General features: G+C 39.3%; 1 protein-coding gene across 1 annotated transcript in view; it reads right to left on the bottom strand.

Annotated features, from left to right (window-relative positions):
- dok6 (docking protein 6) overlaps positions 1-21,574 on the bottom strand; it is a 56,651-nt gene that overhangs the window by 9,279 nt on the left and 25,798 nt on the right. The window contains exons 2-7 of the mRNA XM_033985865.2: positions 21,382-21,489; positions 16,111-16,225; positions 11,509-11,628; positions 8,172-8,361; positions 7,182-7,320; positions 3,404-3,509 (exon numbers count right to left, since the gene is read on the bottom strand). Of these exons, the coding sequence (XP_033841756.1) occupies positions 3,404-3,509; positions 7,182-7,320; positions 8,172-8,361; positions 11,509-11,628; positions 16,111-16,225; positions 21,382-21,489 (778 nt within the window). The remainder of the gene's footprint in view (positions 1-3,403; positions 3,510-7,181; positions 7,321-8,171; positions 8,362-11,508; positions 11,629-16,110; positions 16,226-21,381; positions 21,490-21,574) is intronic.

Raw genomic sequence — 21,574 nt, 5'->3', positions numbered from 1 at the left:
GCGAGTTCCATCCAGACAAACAGGAGATGATCTGAAGCAGCGCTCAATGCCAGAGTTACACAAACACAGATACACGGGTGCCCCTCAGCGGGACAGGAAGCGCGTTGTGGACCCATGGGGTAAGTGAGCGCTGCCGGAGCATGACTCGACAAACCGACCGAGCTGATTGGATATTCATGGTGCGTGCGGTGATACAGCCAAGCGAGACACCGGGGCTCAAGATCTGATTTAGCACATTCATACCTCAGACATAATAACAGATATACAGGATAATTCAATGGATACAAAATAATTGCATTGGGTTGGAGTTTAGAGTCGAATCAATATAACTTTGAAACTTTTCTGGTGGAGGATTTGACATTTGTTTTTCTTCATATTGTTGCGTTTGAAATGTATGGTACAGTACTTATCCACCTAGATAGAGAAAACGAGCTGACATCACATGGTTACAGGTTAGATCTGCGGAGAAGTGAAGTCAATAATTAATAAGTGGTCATTTAAAAGATTTTAAAATGAGTCAGGAACATGTTTTAGTTTGAACTCTTTAGCCTTACCCACTTAGTCCTTTCCGTCGATGTCATTTTGCACCATGACACAGAAAAAAACGCTCCGTGATAGTGTCAGGCAGCAATTTTCCCATGATTCTTAGTAACAATGTGCCTGATTGGATGAAAAAAGGAGACGCAGCACGTAGCTTCTGCATTAGTTATTACCTGAGAAAATTCTATGTAAAATGAAAAGAGCGTTTATCTTGACAAAAATAATTGAAATCAGGTGCAGCGCGTTTGAGTCATACTGTGAAACATTCCCAGCAAATAATTGGCATCTATGTGATGGACCCCCACTGGAAAACTTACATTAAAAAAACTTTAAAAATCAGTTTGCGGATAGTGATATTTTAGTTATAGTAGCTTTAGCATTTAAAAGTAAAAATAAAGAGATGTTACGTCCCAATTTTTCTTGCTCAAATGTGGACCTCCCTAAAGTTTTCGAGAATCATAACCCTTCTGTCAAACGCAGTGGTAGCAGAACCCACAAAAAAGTCCTAGGAGATTTCTCACATCCAGCAGCAGTTTTTGGGGCTGCTCATTAGCGCCTCCTGTGTGCGCTCCCCTGACACTGCACGGTGGTCCCAGCTCTCCTGTCAGTCCCCGGGATCACCTTGTCTCACAGCCCTTTCCCGTGTCCTCCAGCACACTGAAGCATTCAATTTATTCATGGGAAAAGGGGGAAATGTAAGAGTGGGCTTGTTTCAAATGGGACGGACACACAATGGGAGTCGGAGGGGAGGGCGAGGTGCCAGCGTGATGGATGAGGAGAGGAGTTAGAAGAGGAAGACGAGGAGCAGGAAGTTTAGAGGAGTTTACAGACACTGGCTTTATAAATAATGACCTGTGGGCTGCATTGGGGGTCTCTACGTGGAAGTCACTCATGCTCAAAAGTTGTTGTTAATTTAGAAACGCCGCTGTGTATGTTTAAATAATGAGTTATAGGCAAAGGGAGAGCAATCATCCCCAGTGTTAATGTAGCATCTAATGAAAGTACTCACTGAAGGTGCACTAACTTTTCGAGCAGGAGTACGTCGCCAGCTGGTCTCGATGGAGATGCTATTGCTTTGCCAGGAATGTTCCACAGTGTAGCGTTAAATCTAAAGTATTTTATTGCTAAAGTAAAACATGCGTTGTAAAGCCCGCCACATTCTACAGGATAATTTGCATAATGTGCTTCTCCCCGACTTCAAGGAATCTGGATCTTTGTGCGATTTTGAATCCATTGCTTTCCTCGTGTGTGTGATGTCAGTGCGACTCTAAGCTGCTCTGTTATACTTTTAATCACAAAACATCACCACTACTGCACCAGCCAATAAAACAGAGTGTCAGGAGCAAACAGAGCAACAGACACAGAGGAACAAGAGACGAACTCATGGAAATAGTGAAAATAATTAGGCGACTTTGTTCCTCACCTTTTGTAAAGTTTTTAAATGAAACTGCAGCGTTCTCATCTATATTATCTATTATTATTTGTCCTCCGCTAATAATGACACCCAGTCCACAAAACAGAGTTACTATCCAGTTTGAAGTGTTCTTTAAAAGTAAAAAGATGAAAAAGATTGTGTCTGTTTACATCTACACAGCATGGATCAAGGTGAAGCTGCGTCAGATTAATGATAGTGACTCTACTTTCTATCGCCAGCCTTTGGTGCATTAAAAATAAGAATAAAAATAAAAATACTGAAAAATCCCGTAGTGTGTGTCGGGCTTTACTAAGAGCAGAGCAGACCATCAGACCTGGTGGCGTCACCTCCTGGTCTGCAAGGACGTAAAAAGTTTAAAGCCATACTGACAAACATTGCATTGCAGTTATCTCCATGGGGATGAGCAGGTGGCAGACATCCCACCATATTGCACTTTTAAATCCCTTGCTTTATTCCTCTTTTTTTGGTAATGATGTGTTGATTTGGAGGAGGTTTTATAGCAGATGCTCTCCGTGACACAACAACTCTCTCAATTAGTCAGGCTTCTGTCACCGTCCACCTGGCTTCATTTGATTAATTACATATTTGTTTACTAGTGGTTTATTATTCAAAAATGTTACTAATTTGTTTTGTCTTTTTTGTTTTTATGTCTTTTATTAAGTTTAGATCATAATATACACAAGCTGGCCACACTTTATTTCATCGTGAAGGCCACATTACATGATATTCGTGCTGTCACAAGTTCTTACCATAAACTGTGTATATATAAATGGACATAGCTAACCCGCTAGCTGCATTCTAGATAGGAAGTGAGCATGAGCGTGCTTTCGACTCCATCTTCTCCAATTCACCTTCTATTGAAAAACTGTTACCTCTCTCTCCGTAACTGCTCCTGTCAGGCTTGTCATTTTGGTCTTAACAATATTGTGTCCGCATTCAATCAAGATAAGAACATTAATAAGCAGACAAATCAGGCGTCTTCTTTCCTCGAGGTCGCACCAGCTAGTGTTAACAACAGGTTTGATTGACAGCGTTGCTAAGCACCCGCTCCAGATCCAGATTGGCTCTTTGGTTGCTATGATACTCTACAGTTCTTACCCAGTGCATTACATTGTAGTTAAGGTTAGGAGTTACTGCTTTTTACATGAATACATATTGTTACACACTGTTTTGCATAATTCCTTGTTGTTACACAGTGTTACATAAGGCTTCTGGCTCGGTGTTGCCATGGTAAATTATATAATGTAGCTATGTAGAACCACCTTCTTAAAATCCCACCAAATAAGACTGCTGAAATGCCTGGCTGCTTCACTTCTGATTACAGCCTGTTTCTTCCTTGTGCATATTTGTGTTTGGCTCTCCTCTGGGCTTCATTACCGACTGAACTGAACGGGTCTTATATGATAATTAGAGTGAGCATGCATGTACCTTGGTAACTGTAGAGGTCTCCCACGCTGTTTTGGCGCGTGATGTGCTGCCAGTACGCGCTGCGAGGTAGAGAGATGGACTTGGTGAGTATCTCTCTGGAGTGGATCTAAAACAGACACAGAAGGGAAGCTCAGTCTAACACATAGTCATTGTGAGTCATTCATTCACAGCTCTATGTAATATCTGTGCAACACGCTTATGGTAGGAGCTTAAAAATGGAGGGAAGGAAGAAAAAGGGAGGTAGGAGGAAGAAGGGAAGAGCAAAGGGAAATATGGAAAGACATGTGCCACGTTGTCATGGTGAGTCTCGTATCTGTTTGGTCATGATTTGAGCCCAGTTTGATTCTGATGTTGACTTGGTTTGGTCCAGTTCTAGTCCTAGTCTAGTCTATTTAGGTCTGGGTTTGGTGTTATTTGTGTTTGAACGACATAACCAGTTAACAATATGCTTAGAATCAAAGTCAAATGAAATGAAAGGAGGGATGAAAAGAAATAAGAAAAGACAAAAGTCGCATCATATTGTAATTATGAGTCATTCATTCAAAACTATATACACTCTACATACTAATGAACATCACACTTATCTTATGTTATGGAAGGAAGGATGGAGGGAAGGGAAGCAAGACAGAAACATGGATATAAAGAAAGTACAAGCAAGGAAGGAAAGATGAAAAGAAATGAGAAGTCTATCACATTGGCGGCAGTTTCGTGTGCGCTTTAAATCGGACTTTTACCAGATTTTTTAGTGTGAACACAGCCAGTGTGAGTCACTCATTCACAGCTCTATCCACCTTAATCCGGAAGTTTCCGTGGGCGCCGCCGTCGTCATTCAGGTTGTATTATTTTGCATTGGGCTGCCGATTTTGACAGCAAATAAGTTCTACGCAGACTATAAAGCTGTTTTATAGCCTCTCAGAGAATCAATGCAGTGTTGACTTGTAGTTGCGCATAAACATTGAACATTTTACACAAATCAACCTACTTTACATCATTTTTTAGTGTCAAAACTTTTACCAAACTCTCCACTGAAATGAATATAAAGTGCCAGCACAAAAAAAAGCATGGTTTAGTACATTTACAGCAAAAGTAGGTGGGGCAGAGTCACGTCAATGATACCAATGAACAACGCACTTAGAACTGTTTGTTATGGAAGGTAGAATGGAGAGAAGGGAAGGAAGTAAGACAAATAAAGATAAAGGGATAAAGTAAAATAAGAAAAGAAATGCACCACATTGTCATTATGAGTCATTGACAAAATCTCTTTTTTTAGTACCAGTGACTATACTAATCTTAGGACCTTATGTTTCCAATCTGCTGTGCGATTTCACATGGATTAATACGGAACACAACTAAACTAAACGCTGAGATGGTAAAAGCCTGTGATATTAACATGCTATTACTTTTTTAAACATGAATGATCCGTTTTACATAGGTGTGATGTGATATGTGGGGCTGAAGGTAAATAATGCACTTGGATAGATGCCAAAATGAAGAAGTCCAGGAGCAGAGCCGTATGGACAGGGCTCATCAAACACAAGGCGGGACCTCATAAATAAATAATATAAATGATAGGAGGAAGCAGAGGAGGGAGGCAACTTCACAGACGAGGAATATCAATGAAAAGAGGTAGGGAGGTGTTAGTAGACCAACTGTTGAAACTGAGTATTGGTTCAGGTCGCTGTGTGGTCGTTTTATAACTATTGTGCTGTATAAATGAACGACTATGTTGTTTATAACGTTCTTAGTAGAGCTGTAGTCGTTTAGCAGTGGTGGAAAGTAACAAAGTAGTAAAGTACCTTCTGTACTTTATACTCCTTTACATTTTTGAACTCAACTGAAACTGTACTTTAATATTTTTACTTATTTTTTCATGTGATTCTTTTACTTTTGTGTTTTTCACCCTGGCTGTCTGATCCAGATTTAGTCCCAGTTTAGTGCCAATTTTGATGTGGTCCATGTGCAAGAATTAACACAATCCTAATCGACCACATTTTATATTACTCAACTAATTATTTTATTAGGATTATAAGGATTTATAAGGATCACAGCAGAAAGGATGATAAACTGGACTTTTCTGAGTGACTGGACGATTTAATCTGCCTTTTTAGTTATGAAGATGCTGTTTACTTTACTTCTCTGTATCGTTACATAGTTCCTAATAATTCTGAGAGCTTCTGTCAGTGCCATGCCACGCCCCCCAGACCAAGAGAGCAAGAAACAAAGGAAACAAGCCAGATATAAAAGATGTGAGGTGGGCAAGGCAAAATTACTAAGGAGAGAGTTGAGTAGAGAGGCCTGGGGGAAGTGTGTTTCTGAACGTGTGAACAGTCAAGGTCTCGTGTGTGAAAAAAAGATGATGTATTACCACAAAGATTAGTTTCTAAAAATATACTGAGAATAACACTGCCTGTCTTTAATGAGAAAACACACTATTCAAAACCAATTACTGTTTTGGTGCTTTAAGGAAGCCCATAACTCAAATGTGTAATCTGCAGTAATCATCCTTAATGAATAATCAATGTAGAAATATATCCAGGTTTAAAAGAAAGGAATTCATGAATCACATTTTAGTGTTCACTCCTTTTTTTAATAAAAGAAAATGGAAACTTGGAACGAGCTTAGCGCACTGCTCTTGGATATTATTATGAATTGGGAATAGCTGACGTCAGTTGTAATAATTATTAACTTGTTTTATTTTAATATCTTCTGCTGGCATTAGTAACTGCTAGAAATGTCAAACATGTCTGATTTAATAAATGGTGAGTTTAATGAAGAGTTTTTAGATTAGATGTGTGATTAATGTTTGCAAATTGTATTTACATTACAATTTAGTTCACAGAGCATGTAGTATCACTGAAACCTTTAGACACTCTTTCACTCAGCCCTTTGTTTCATAACAGGGGATGAATTTAAACTACATCACTGTCCACTCTATGAAAAAGTAGGCTGACCATCACTATCTATCAGAAGAGAACGACACTGTATAAAATGTATTTATAAGGGACTACTTGACAGACTGCCTGAATATCCCACTTGCTTGTTGAACACTGTTTGCATCTAAAAACTGGCCACATTAGAACTGAAATGGTAAAAAAAAAAAAGCTTTTAGCTATTTTTGCTTTCCAAAAATGTAACACATTTCAAGGACATGAAAAACTGGATACATTGGTGCCACAAATGCACTTTAATAAACTGGTGACGAACATTTATACTCAGACCTGCTCCTGTTTTTAGTGTTTTAAATTGACTTATGTACTTATTATTTTATATTTTTCTGTTTTTGAACTGGGCACCCATGAAAAGAGACTCTGAGCACTCTCATGGAGCTCTCCATGTGTAAATAAAGATAAATAAATACAATAAATTAAAATAATAATAATAATAATAATTTGAAAGCAGATTGAAATATAAACTGCTAAATTAATACAAGAATCAGATACATTTCAAGACATGTTTCAGTAGGTTTTACATCTAGTTTTATCGACAACCAGAACTCATGGAGATGGGATATTTAGTTCTTTGTAAAGGATATTAGCACATTAATTGCGGCCAAGCTAACTGTCACCTTTCAAATTCCAGTTTTAGTTATTCTTGCAGCCTTAAGTACAAGTTTATAACCACTTTTTAAGGAGGACCAAACATTGCCAGTTAACTAATTACTTCCTATACCACGGTTTTGTCGGCCCTCACTCCAGTGTTTGTTTGTTCTGCCGCCCCTACAGAGGTTAGCTGTGAGCTGCAGTTGTCGGAGCAGCACAGACATAAGTGTGCTGTGTACCTGGGAGCTCTTCTCCAGCTCCTCCATCATGCGCTCGTGCTGCTGGGCGATGGCCAGTGTGGCAGAGTGGACCCTCTGGTAGATCATCTCCCCTTCCCGCGTCTGGAATGTGAACAGCCCCTCTCCGGTGTCACACATCCTGGGACATGCATGGAGAAATAGAGGAGAGACACAGCCTTTGATAAGTTATCTCCAATTTACATTATACCAGAATCACCAAAATATGACTTATGTGATGTTAAGAAAACTAGACTTCTGCGTGTTTAGATGAGCCTAACTTCTTAAAGTCTGACCTCAATAAGCCATGACTAAGTAAAAGCTCAACTTACTGTACATAAATCGTTCAAGTAAACCTGACTTGGCCTGCTCTAACACAGTCTGACTTAACGATACCATCTGTAAATTTATTTTATTTTGTACCAGTAGATGGCAGATGTAGAACCTGTTTCACTACCCACAACAACAACAACAATGACTGTATTCATCTGCCACAAACTTTATAAGGCCTCAATCATGGATATGTCTAAAGTGGAAGAATACTGTCAAAATGCATGAATACTCAGAATAATCCTACTACTGTATTCTGAATACTTAGAATACTTTTTACACCGAGTTGCATTATATTATAGTGTAAAATCATGACATATAATTACAAACAACTTGATTTTTGTTGAAGTGTTTGTTATGCATGTATTTTTGTCTAATTAGAGACATATGCACTCACAAAAAGAGCAGTGTTTTCTATTTTTCTTACTAATACCCGCAGGTAAAAGCTAAAATTGCTTGATGTATTTCTTTTAATTTAGAAAAGTAAATGTTTTTGAATATCAGAAAATGAAAAAGTAACTACCACAATACAGTTACTAAAAAAATCTGTATTCAGAATATCTACTTTTTGGTACATGTATTTAGTCTAACTGACAAACGGTGAGCCCCTTTAAAAATATCATTAATACCAAGTCAGTATAACGAGATATTTCGGACACGAACCTTCCCGACTCAAAGGTGAACCAGGTGGAGTCCCGTCCGTATCGCCGTAGTGAGCTGAGCGGCCACATGACGAGCTTTAGCCGTGGGTTGTGAATGTCCCACAGGTAAATGTTCTCATGGGTGATCTGCATGGTGCACTCTCCATAGATATCCAGATTCGGAGTCGGCATTAGGTAAACATTGAAGCGTTCTGGAAAGAGTCACAACAGCAGCTTGTTAAAAACTCGGATAACAGCAGAACAAAATGCCAAAACAGGGAACTGCGGATTTGCTTTGCTTGTCACGTCTTGGCAATGGCGGTAAAGAAGGGATGGGTTCATTTAAAAACAACACTTCTTCTCATTTACATTCAGTGGTAAATAGAGCACACGGTTTAAGGCAGAGAAGCGCTTTTTTGCAGACGCCTTTGTCAGGATTGAGGGGGAAACAGATTTCAGAGTTGCTGTGCTCATCACATTGGGGGCATATCTTTTAAACCGTCAACTTCCGAGCTAAAGCTTTCTCTAAGTTGTCTGAAAACTAAGTCAGTACAAAATGTTATCTCTTAACTGTTGTACTGCCAATTCATTAAAGCGAACTTGAACAATGTAACTCAGTAGATTTCTGGATTAAATTTTGCCTCTGCTGCAAAATAAACTAAAGCCAAACAGACAGTTGGAATCAGTGTTGGATGAGGTACTCAATTTAGTTATTTAAGTAAAAGGACAGATACAGAGGTAAAAAGTTACTCAACTAAAGGTATCACATGAAAAAATCTACTTAAGTAAAAGTATTTAAGTATCTGTTTAAAAATGTACTTTAAGAGTAAAAAGTAAAAGTATTTCACGCAAGTGTTGTTCATTTGTTAAAGTGTTAAATGTATGAATTAGAAAATTATACATATTTAGGTCAACAGTAACAATACAAATCAGTTGCTTAATTTTTCTATTGAATTTTGTGTATTTATTTTTGTCTTCTCAAACTTGAAGCTTGAACTCAAAAACTTTGGTCAGGATGTTACCGAAAATGGTAAAAATAATCCCTCAAGTCATATGAAAAGTACTTTTCACTTTTCAGTCCAGTTCAAAAATGGAGTGAAGTGGAAAGTACAAATATCTGCTCTCAAATGTAGCGAAGTCAAAGTAAAAAGTATCCATTGTAAAGGTCACTTAAGTAAAGTGCAGATACCTAAAAATTCTTAAGTACAGTACTTGTACTACTTGTACTGTTCAAGTAACTGAGACAGGCAGATGGAAAGCAGACGAGAGGCACATACTGAGCAATGCACAATGATTTCAAACTAATTATGTTTAATGAATCCAAATAAAGTGGTGCCTGTGGAAGTGTATTTAGCTCCTACCTCACAGCGGGTCTGACTGAAAGATTGAAATTGTGCCTGTAGCCTGGTCATAATTAGCAATGCTCTTGTGGGTGTATTTTAAGAAGGCTCAAATTAACTCATCTTGATCTACTTATCGCTGCCTGCTGTTCAGACGAGCTACTAATTCAAAATAATAATTCAAATCAGTACATAACTAGTACCAGTCTATATCTGTTATTCTATAAGGGTGAATTTCATGGGATTACATTAGCAGTGTTACTTATTCATTACAGAGAGTTATGGTGGCCCTTCAGAGTCAAAAAACAAGTTGAACTAAATATCTGTGTAACTAATGATACTTTGTTAGGGCTGCAACAAACAGAATAACTGTGACTGGACTAAACAGACTGTTATAGGATGTATTTTGCCAAGTGTTTCACAAAGACAGTAACATTATGATATCAAAATGTTAAAAATGATAATCAACATTTTTCTATCAATCAACTGATGCAAAAGTTGATCATGGAGACATTGATTTTCTCCATAGATTGTATTAACTAAACGCATTCAAATATAATATAGATCTGCCGATATTTTAGATTATTTTCTTCAAATTCTTTTATTTAAATTTACTACAAACTCACCCACAGCCCTTTTATACCTCAAACCTAAAAGAGGCCTGTGTAGTCATGTTTTGTGCAGTTATCTCTTCACACTCAAATGTAAAAATAAAGCTGAGTGTGTACCAGGTTGGACAAAACAAAAGATCGGCCTGTGCTGGCAATTTAAGGTTGAACTTTTTAGACAGTAGAACGTTTTAGACAAACACTGAATTTGAAGGGGCACAAAAGTTTTCCCTGCTGATAAAATGAGAAAGAAATCTGAGTTTGTTTTCTAATCTGAGTTGACTTAACCAGTGGAGAAAAATGAAATAGCTGTTCTTTTCAATGACTCGCCCTTTACAATTGTAACCACTTTTTGCGGCCTGTTGATTTTTCGATTTCCTCGGCGGCTTCACAAATTACACTGCTCTCTTTACTGATATAACCTCCTGTTGTCTGTCTGCCCTCGTTTTCTCTTTTTTTTCTCTCCCTTTCCATTTCCTGTGAGTGGAATATGCGACAAAGCACATTTATTTCACAGGGCTTTTGGAGCTATAATCTCATCCATCTCCATGACAAGCTTCATTATGAGGGGAGCAAGTGATGCACAGCACTTCTCATTAGCAACTGGGACAGGGGCTGGCCAGACTGTGACCTGTGACACACACACAGCCCGGCGTGTACAATAGGCCTTCACAGCAGTTATTGACAAAAATGCTCCATATTTCCACAGTGTAATTGGACAGCATGTGTTCTTTCTGGTGGCTACCCCTCGGAGGGCTTGGTGCTAGTAACACATGGAGTGCTAACTGTTTGGTGGCAAGAGAGCTGAAAGAGATTGACCCCGAGTAGCAGTGGGCGGGTTTTTGTCACATTGTGTGGACTAATATCTGTATACACACTCAAAAAACAGCTCCCCATAACGTAAATCCTTTATTATTCCATCAACAACATGCATTAAAGTTAAAATGCACAATGTAACGTTTTTAGAGAGTCTGTCACCTGCGCGTCTCCCTGAAAATATTATTTTTTTGCCTAGAATGTTCCACGCTATGGCATTAAACTTAACTGTCTTGCATTTATTCAATTACACGTGTTTTTATTGCCTTGAAAAGCAATCATTCTTTCTGTGAGTGGGGTCACCTTTCAGCAGATCTGACCTGTAACTTGGTCTTGTGGCATCACGCTCTTGTCTCCATGAAGATATTCCAAGAAAAGCAATAACATCTCCATGGAAACAAGCAAGTGACAGACCCTCCAATAGGAAAGTTACATACTACACCTTTAACATGTTAAAATATGTCAATGTTATGGTTTAGTTTAAGCCAGTAGAAACCAGGAAAAAAAAGTAAGTCAATGTGATGTCCCCGAGAAGCATGGAAACCCAACCCGTGTGTGTGTGTGCTAGCATTAGCGGGCCTAATTGTGCACTCACCGCTCTGCTCCCTCTGTACCCCTGCTGCTAACAGGTCCGGCTCTCCCAGGCTGATGTCGTTCAGGCGGCTTCCCAGGCACTCCACACACAGAAGCTTGCACCACTCCTCAGCGTCCAGCTCTGACCAACACAAACATATTCACACGTTTTAAATGCGCTGTCAACGTTTTACAAGCCTTTAAACCAGGCTAATGTGGAGTATGAGCTGCCCATAATGTGTCACAATAAAAAGCCCCATGCGCTGGACATGAGCTAACAGTAACTGCAGGGAGGGAATCAATGTTATCGATTTACTGCAGATACAAGCGGCGGCAAGGTTAGTACCACAGACCACGGGACGCTAGGTGGTCTGTGCTTTTCCCGGTAAACCAAACAAAACCAATACAGTCAAACATGATATTGTAGTAATATACAGACGTCATGGATATTAGAGTACACAGAAAGGTTAAAGACTTAAACGCTACTATCTCCCTAAGAATGGTGGTAAAAGACGACCACAGAACATTCACAAGTGCTGGGGTTTAAAGAAGCACTGATCTAGAACACTTAATATGTCAATTTGGCACTTAGCGCTATGTCTATTTCCAAATCATAAAAGAAGACCCATTATGCAAAATGGACTTTTTAAAGCTTTTAGTTAGAGGTGTTTTCCTTCTCATTTACCCTCTTAAAATTGTTTTTGGAGTGATTCCTGCATGTCCGAGCAATCTTTAATCACTTATTTTCAAGATGCCATATTGTCGATCAGTCCCCCGTTTTGACCACCACTGGCACGTCCACTGCTCTATACTTAATTTGTTCTTCAGTTTTATTTTCTTAATCGCTGATACGTGTAGGATTTGGCTTTGCTGTGTTAGCTCTCATTGGACATCACTTTTTTCTAATGTGGAAGTCAACGGATTTGTTTCTTTTATTAAGTAATTTTAGATGAATATTATAATTTAAAATGTGCAAATTATAACATAATGATTCGCAGGTGTCATACATTATAACTATACAGCAGACACACACACTATGCAACTTTTCTAGTAGAGGGTACGCCACCTGCTTGTCTCCATGATGATTGCTTTGTCAGGAATTTCCCACAGGATGGCATTAAACTTATCCGTCACCATGGAAACAAGCACTGATGCCATTACACCAAGTTACAGGTCAGATCTGCAGAGAGGCCGCTCACACTAACACATTTATTTATTGCAGTAACAGCAATGACATCTCCATGGAGACAAAAAAGTGGCAGGTTCTCCCAACAGAAAAGTTACACACTCCACTTGTAAGTCTAAAAAGCATGTCTTATTTGTAATAGTGTATTTCTAGCTATTCAAGATCATTTTTTGTTTAATATTTAGTATTATGAGCTTAATGAACTCTGTTTTCTCAAATAACAACGTTACAGATTCTGAAACGGAAAGAAAACCTCATTTGTAACCGTAGTGGACCCAACTGACCACTCGCCACCATTTAACACAATGTACAATTCTGTCCATGAACTAAATGGGACACACAGTATATTGACCAATTTAAGTTTGTAGTTGTTGTTGTAGTCTGAAAGTTGTGTTGTTTTTGTTCACTCAGTGTTTACAATGAATCATATTTTCAGTTGTCTTCTGTAAGCTCCTGCTAAAACTTACTGAAGTATGAAATGAGGCGAGCGCCAGAGTTGTTTATCTCCGGCAAGCTTGTTCACACCAAACTCTGTGGAATAACCCGCTATGGCGCTATAGCTAGTCATGTATACGACATCGAGAAGACAGACGCAATTCTCTTTATATTAAGGAACTGTCATCATACTCCCAGTTTTGATTTGCAGGGATGGATTTTCACTTTTCATAATAGACAGCTTGTTTGTCAGATCAACTCTGCCGTCCAATGGGAGCACTGCTTACAACTTTGAGGGGTGAGGGAAAGGTCTGTTGAAGCCTGAAGCAATTGCACACAACACAAGGAAATATTGAGGATGTGCGTGTACAGACTTAGAGGCTATAGAACCCTCTCTGCACTTTAAGCTAGCACTGCAGGGCTCCCAGGATTCAGCTCGACTTATTCAGAGTTACTTTAGCCTTTAAGTGGCTCTAAACTCCCACACCTTTAAGGCCAGCGAGTGCAGAATCCGCTATATAAACAAACACGTGGCATCGGGTATAGGCAGAGGAGATACGGTGGGAGGAGGTTGTTTTGGAGTGCGTAGGTGGACCATGGAGCAGGATGCGAGGAATGGGGAGTTGGAGTGACAGAAAATGTGACAATTGAACAGGAGACGGGCTTGAGGTTGGTCGCCGTGGTTACACAACACCAAAATAGGATTCCTGACACATTTTTATTGGTTCACATTCAGTCGATGCGCTCTTTGATACGCTCACATTGAGTCATAGCATCTGCTCATCATATGTGGGCACAACAATATACTAATAATAAAGAAAATATGATGCCCAACTGTCAAGATCTGGAAACGTTTCAGCTTCATGGGAAATTTAGGAAACTAAAGCAAAATAGAAATCGTACAGACGATAGAGAGAAGACAAAGAAAAAAGTAAGAAAAAAGGTAGATAAACACATAGATAGACTGATAGAAGGTAGACAGATAGCTAGGTAGATGATAGAGAAAATATAGATAGATGATCGATCGATAGATACATACATAGATAGATAGACAGATAGATAGATAGATACAAGATAGACAGATGGATATAAGATATAGATGATAGACGGATGGATGGATAGATAAACAGAGAGAGAGAGAAGATAGACAGATAGATAGACAGACAGACAGACAGACAGACAGACAGACAGACAGACAGACAGACAGACAGACAGACAGACAGACAGACAGACAGACAGACAGACAGACAGACAGACAGACAGACAGACAGACAGACAGACAGACAGACAGACAGACAGACAGACAGACAGACAGACAGACAGACAGACAGACAGACAGACAGACAGACAGACAGACAGACAGACAGACAGACAGACAGACAGACAGACAGACAGACAGACAGACAGACAGACAGACAGACAGACAGACAGACAGACAGACAGACAGACAGACAGACAGACAGACAGACAGACAGACAGACAGACAGACAGACAGACAGACAGACAGACAGACAGACAGACAGACAGACAGACAGACAGACAGACAGACAGACAGACAGACAGACAGACAGACAGACAGACAGACAGACAGACAGACAGACAGACAGACAGACAGACAGACAGATAGACAGATAGATAGATAGATAGATAGATAGATAGATAGATAATAAATAGAAGATAGACAGATAGATGGATGGATAGACAGAGATAGAGAGATAGACAGATAATAAATAGAAGACAGACAGACAGACAGATAGATAGATAATAAATAGAAGATAGACAGACAGACAGACAGATAGATAGATAGATAGATAGATAGACAGACAGATAGATAGATAGACAGATAGACAGATAGAAGATAGACAGATAGAAGATAGACAGATAGATAGAAGACAGACAGCTAGATAGATAGATAGATAGATAGATAGATAGATAGATAGATAGATAGATAGATAGAGAGACAGACAGACAGACAGACAGACAGACAGATAGTAAATAGAAGATAGACAGATAGACAGATAATGAATAGAAGATAGACAGACAGATAGAAGATAAATAGATAGATGGATAGATATATAGAGAGAAGATAGATGCAACATCACATTTTAACGTTGCGCTGGCTTTTTCTGTGGTCAGTAGATGTGCAGGTGCACAGTGACACAACACTATTGCTTATTTTCCTGGAGTCTGTTTTTAATTCCTCTTAAATAGTTCAGGGAGGTTTGTCTTTGCCATTTAAGCTTTACTTTCTCTAGTGGAAGCTTGCCAAATTTGTATCTGATGCAGATAAGGTTTCTTGTTACCTAACCCAAATCCAAATCGAATTCCAGCTTTGAAAAACAACTTCACTACTTGCCTCTGCAGCAGCGAGGCTTTCTCATGATGGCTTATGAGATGTGCTTTCAAATCGCTCCATCGTGCACATGTTATAAAGAGCTGTGTATATATGGTTGTATAGGAGCTAAGTGTGAATTCCCACTAGAGGAGCTGTGAATGACTGGTGAAAATGATGGGGTTGCAGGATATAAAGGACTCTGGGAGGTCAGTGTATCCATATGGTACTGTTGGCAAAAAAATCTATATTCAAGAAGCTCCATATTGCTATTTATGGTACTGCACCTGTATAAGAAAATACTCCCTCTTGCTGGGTACACTATTGGTCTCCCATTTCACACATTAGAAGCAATCTATTGTGTTACACAGCATAATTGGGCTGAAACACACTGCAAATAATACCCAATATTGTTTTTCATACCTGCAGTTTAGAAATCGATATTCAGGAACAGCGCCTCCTACTTCTTAACACAGCGGCAAATGAGCACAACTTGGCTAAACTCCAGTCCTTCTAAGTTTTCTGCTTGTCTTCTGTGCTCTGACCTTTCACTTCTTACAAAATACTTACCAAACTTTTCAGATACCCCCCTCCGCTCCCCGCTTCGTAACTCCTGCATATCGAATAAGAGGTACACAGCAAACATTTCTGTCTAAAAAGCATATAGTTACCTGAGTCACAAGCGAAAGTCTTGGAGGTGTCGTCACAGAATATAATGGCGACAGCGTGCTTCTTTGTCTCTCGGGGCATGCGGGTGATGTTTTTGATGTTGTGGAGCTCGGTGATCTGTGAAGGCAGAGACAGCAGCATTAGAGTCAGAGAGCAGAGATCAGCGCTGGGTGAACTGCACTGGGTATACAAGTGTAAGCAAAGACAGGCTGGATGAATTTAAATATGACTTGTGTAGGAGAATGTAGGCAGTATGTGTGGAAACTGTGTGCTATCTAGTTACAAATGCAGGCTCTTCTTATGTGTAATATCTGTTACCATTGCAGTTTATATCACTACACTACTTATATTACACTTTATATATCATTAGGAATTAGGGTGAAATGAGCATAAAAAGTATCAAGTAGAAATGGCTCTAACAAGTGGATTGAAATTTAAAAATGGTCATGTAAAACCACAGAATTATGGCATTTTTATATAGCGCTTTTCCACCTTTGAGGCACTTAAAGCGATTTACATCCAGAAACCACTCACCCATTCACACACACTTACGCCAGGATACGCAGACATGAGGTGGGTTAAGTGTCTTGCCCAAGAACACAATAACAGCATTCATCTGTGGGAGCTGGAATCGCATCGCCAACCTGTGAGTCGGTGGATCTGACCTCACTACTAATAATGTTTATGTCGAGAGCGGGATTCAAACCACCAACCTCTGGATCAGTGGATCTGACACTCAACTAAGTTATGTTTACGGTCCGTTTATGTTTAACCACAACATTTATTTATTTACTTTAATGCATTTACTTAAATTAGGGGAGTGCATATTAATCAGTCACCAAGCAGCTTTTTTGTCAAGGACGCCCACCCCTATTATGACTTGTTGAAAATAATTAAAATTCATTACTTCCTTTATGTCATACTTGTTGCTTGAAACCTTTTACTTGAAATCCCCATTAACATCCCCCTACATTATCTGCACTCTACATCACAGTCACACTCAATCTCACAGATAATGTTTGAACACAGTCACTCTATGTGCAGATGAAGCTGTTCCCTTGTACGAGTCAAATTCAAATTGTCGGGCTTATGCAGATCATCCTCAAACTCAGCATCCTTTTATTACAAATGTTCCTATTACCTGTCATGCATACGGTTGCCTCTACCTATTATTCAGTTGTCTTTCACACACCTGGCTGCCGAGTGCGTAAGCGTTAGCCTTATTTAGCCTGTAATGCCTCCATATTTATTTTAAAAGCATTCTGTGGACAATGGGGGCTGATGATTATACGCTGTGCATGCACTTAACAAGTGGCTCTCCTTGAGACGGCTCCTTTAGTCGATCAGGAGCAGAGCAATCAAAACCATCTCAATCACTTATGCAGCAGATTGATCGGCAATGGAAAAAAGAAAAGATTACATTTAATTGAATATAACCCAGATTTACAGGCCATTTTGTTCAACAGTCTTCTGTGTGTTCACTCCACCCGGGAGATAAGGCCCATTACATTATTGTAGTCTATTGTGTGCTAACCGCGGGACCACTGCCAGACTGTTGGAAATGAATTAACCGGGCACGCTGCCTGCACAGCACAGCTCCAGTGTGAGAGGTTAAAGGAGCAGACCTCATAAACATATACAACATGTGGGGCAGCCATTCCTCTCTCTGATAGCATGACATGTAATCAATTATACTTATACTTGCAGATCACTCCACTCCAGCTAGTGTTTAGAGATGGAATTAAAAAATACATAAATAAAGTATACACATACAATAATATTGATTTTAAGAGCTTCATACTAAGTCTAACGTTGAGAACGTGTGGGAGAAGGTCTATGCTGCAGTGCAGTATGATTAAATTAAGTTAAATAGAATGTTTACAATACAACATACATTTGCATAACATTTTGTCTTCTAAAAATAAAAAAAATCTATTGTGCCAGTGCCACACTGCCAGCTCAGTCCTTGTTATCTTGGCCTACGTCATCAGACAATGAAAGCGTAGCCTGGCTAGACTGGACAAGAATGGAATGGACAACATTATCATAATGTCTTGAGGGTTCATGTCTCCAGGTCACGTGTCCTGTAAATAAACTTCTTATGCGTTAGAACTCCAGCATCATGTCTCTACTTCAATTTACTCTACAACACTGACTCATCTTGACAACAAAAAAATGCAGACAAAGACAAAAATTAAATAAAAAAATAATTTAAATATGTGTTTAAATGAACATTGCTCCGTTCGGTAAAGTGCAATCCCGAAAACAGACAGAAGGACAGAAGGAGGAGACGTTACATTTTCAAAGAGGGAGTGATTTAAGTTTACATTTGTCCTTGGGCCAAAACATCACACATTTCACCGACATGAGGCTTTGTAGCGTCTAGTTTAGTTCTTCCTTGTAGCGCTGCATGTGTGGCTCAACCTTCCTCTGGCGCCTGAGGCTAGAACCCATGCAAAGTGAGTCATTTATAACGAGCCAGATTCCTCATCGCGTTCTCTTTAATCTGTTTTCTGCGTCAGATAATCTCATATAAAAGGGTTACTTCTCTTTGCTGCGTGGCTTATTTACACCCTCTATATGCACATATATTAGACTATAGCTCCACTCCACTTTAACTGTCAGCAAGAAGGCAATGTAGTGCACAGAAAAACAACTTTTCAGAGGGCTAAAAATATTCAGGGCGTGCGTGGACGAGTGCTTCTCAGACAACGACATCCAAACATAGAAAATAACAGAAATGGAAGAAACGTGATGAGCTGAATCTAAAAATAGGAGCCAAATCAGCAACCGGTGCAGGCTGAAAAGCAGTGCGGCGTTGAATGTAGCCCTTAGTTGGGACCTTTTCTTGATCTTTGGGGCGATGCATTATCAGGTGCAGTGGTGCATGTGCGCGCTCATCGCTCACTCTCCACAGAACGGGTGTACAAGGTGCCCCCGAGGATCAAGCCACCGCACAGGACGCCCCATGTGACAGTATGATGTAGTAACCAGGGGGACGTTTCACGGCAAACACGCAGCTGTTACTGTACCAGCTAACCAGTGGATTCAAGATACAGAGACGCTCACATGTTATGGTAGGACAAGCAAACAGGGAAATAGAGAAATGCAGTTAATTGTAAAAGTTAAATTAAAAAAATACTGTATGGCATCTTAATAAATAACTTGAATATACTTTTAAAGGTCCTATATTACACAAAATTGACTCCTGTGAGCTTTAACCATGTTTTAATGCTGTTACCTCCTCAAAAACATACTTTGAGTTGTGTTTTCTTTCATTCACACTTGTTTGAATAGCCTTTCATCAATAGTCTGTCTACATCTCCAAAGCTCAAAATTCCACCTTGTGATGTCATGAAGAGGTAGTTTTCATGTTAACAGCTACCTTTTACCTTTTGTTAAGTAGAGACTTGTAATTCCAGGGCTGAAATAAGCCAAATTATTCTAGTGAAGGCGTGTGGAGTTTAAAAACACTGTTGAGTACTTTCTGTATCACCACATGACATCATAACGTGGAACAGAGCGTCTTCCGTTTAAGTGAAAAGCACGGCCTAAATATGCAGGGTTTGTGCGTGTCTCAATGAAATAAAACACAACTCCATGTATGTTTGTGATGAGGAAACAACATGATAACATAGAGCAGAAAATAGTGTAATATCGGCACTGTAAATATTGGTGGATTATTTCAACAATTTGACTTAATTTAACTTTAATATAGGAAGTACTATGGGTTGGAGTACAGTTGACAGAATAATATAACTTGACTGTTATGTTATTCTGTCCTTGAGCATGACACTTCACTACACCAATGCCAACTCCAGGTAGTGTCTGACAGGGCATCTGGTATATAAAAAACTTAGTAAATGGTTGATTTGTGGTGCTCACTCTACAAGAAAGCATAAAAATCAGAAAATAATCTTATTTTTTACCATTTTGATGTTTTGATTTGTGGAATATGTTGGCAAAAATGAAATCTGCAGATGGAACAGCATAACATGTTTTGCAATAACCTTTGTTTCTTGTGGTATACATGTTCCATTTTCAGGAAATGAGAAAACGTCAAATTTTCTATGTATTGCACAGCCCTATGTGGAAACGCTGCTTTTGAGAATGGCAGCTTTCATGTGTGTAACTTGTAGTCACTTTATTACAGAGCACTAAGTCAGCGCTCAGTGTAAGAATCCTCCTTGTTATCTGCTGTTAGGTCGCCTCTACTCCTTTAACACCAGCTCCTCTCGCTGTAATGAGCCATAATTGGAGAATTTCAAAGCGTTCGGAGGTGGAGAGAGATATCATATGCAGGATTATTGCCTCCTAAAGGAAAGGAAAAAGGGTCTCTGAGGACTAGATAAAGTTACCAAATGTGTCTTAATGGACTTTTAACTCTATCATGGGAGAAGAACAGACAGCAGCTCTGATATAAAGACAGACAAAGCTTTTGTTAGACATGTGTATGCCTTATTGCTGTTATAACTGTAGACTATATTTGAATTCTATTTCCTTGACTTGAGTTCTTGAGTAGAGGGTGTATTAACTCAAATACCATCAGAATTTTAAAAGTTTCAAGTACTACACTTTTCAAACTGTTTGCCTTTGGCCCGGACCTATGCCACTGTGAGCTATTGGCTCATATTTGGAGTGCTAAACAGACAGTTGTTTGGACATCTGACATCAATTGATCTTTTGAGTGGGTGGTCTGAGTGGGAGAGCTGTTTTGGTGGGCACACAGGAGCACTGTGATACGATCTCATTAGGCTCAAGAATATTCTATTTAGAAGAAAGTTTTTCATTTTCTAATGTCTTTGGATTGCAACCAAATACAGCCCACATACTTGGTTAGCCATAGATTTTTCTCATTTGTAGAAACTTGACAGCATGGTCCAAATGTTTTGGTGGGATGTGAAAAATGGTCTAATGGTTGTATTACTTAATACTAAGTGACAGTGCTGATGTAGATACAAAAATACTGACTGAATTAAGAAAAATGTTTTAGTGTAGCAAATACCACTTCATGATTTGAACCACAATGGAAAAACATGTTAAAAGGTGCACTCTGTAACTTTTCTGGGGCATGGGGATTGATAGGTTTGCATACATTCTGTAGGATACGCCAATAATTAGCAGGTGCTAGAACCTCTGCCATAAAATGCAGTTATTTATTTTCTAGTAAACCGACTTACTGTATATCTGTCATGGTAGAACAGCACATTACTAGAATGATCTATAACATTATAAATCCATAAATCCTCATTCTTTCAGTCAGGTGCAGTTACCTTATGAAAGCTCCTGAAGTAGGCCGCCTTCTCATCTGGGTACTTCTCTAACCGCCGCGGTCCTTTGCTCGATGCCTTCTTGAACACAAGCCAGCACCTCCGGAAGATCTGACAACACAAAACCAACAGGACAAGTTAAACACACAGCTTCCTCCATTCAAAGGAATACATTAGAGCAGAGGTTCCTAAACAG

This window comes from Periophthalmus magnuspinnatus, chromosome 20, assembly GCF_009829125.3.
Source record: "Periophthalmus magnuspinnatus isolate fPerMag1 chromosome 20, fPerMag1.2.pri, whole genome shotgun sequence".
NCBI classification, from domain to species: domain Eukaryota; kingdom Metazoa; phylum Chordata; class Actinopteri; order Gobiiformes; family Gobiidae; genus Periophthalmus; species Periophthalmus magnuspinnatus.
Note: the sequence above shows the minus strand (reverse complement) of the source record. Positions and strands in the feature narration are given on the sequence as shown.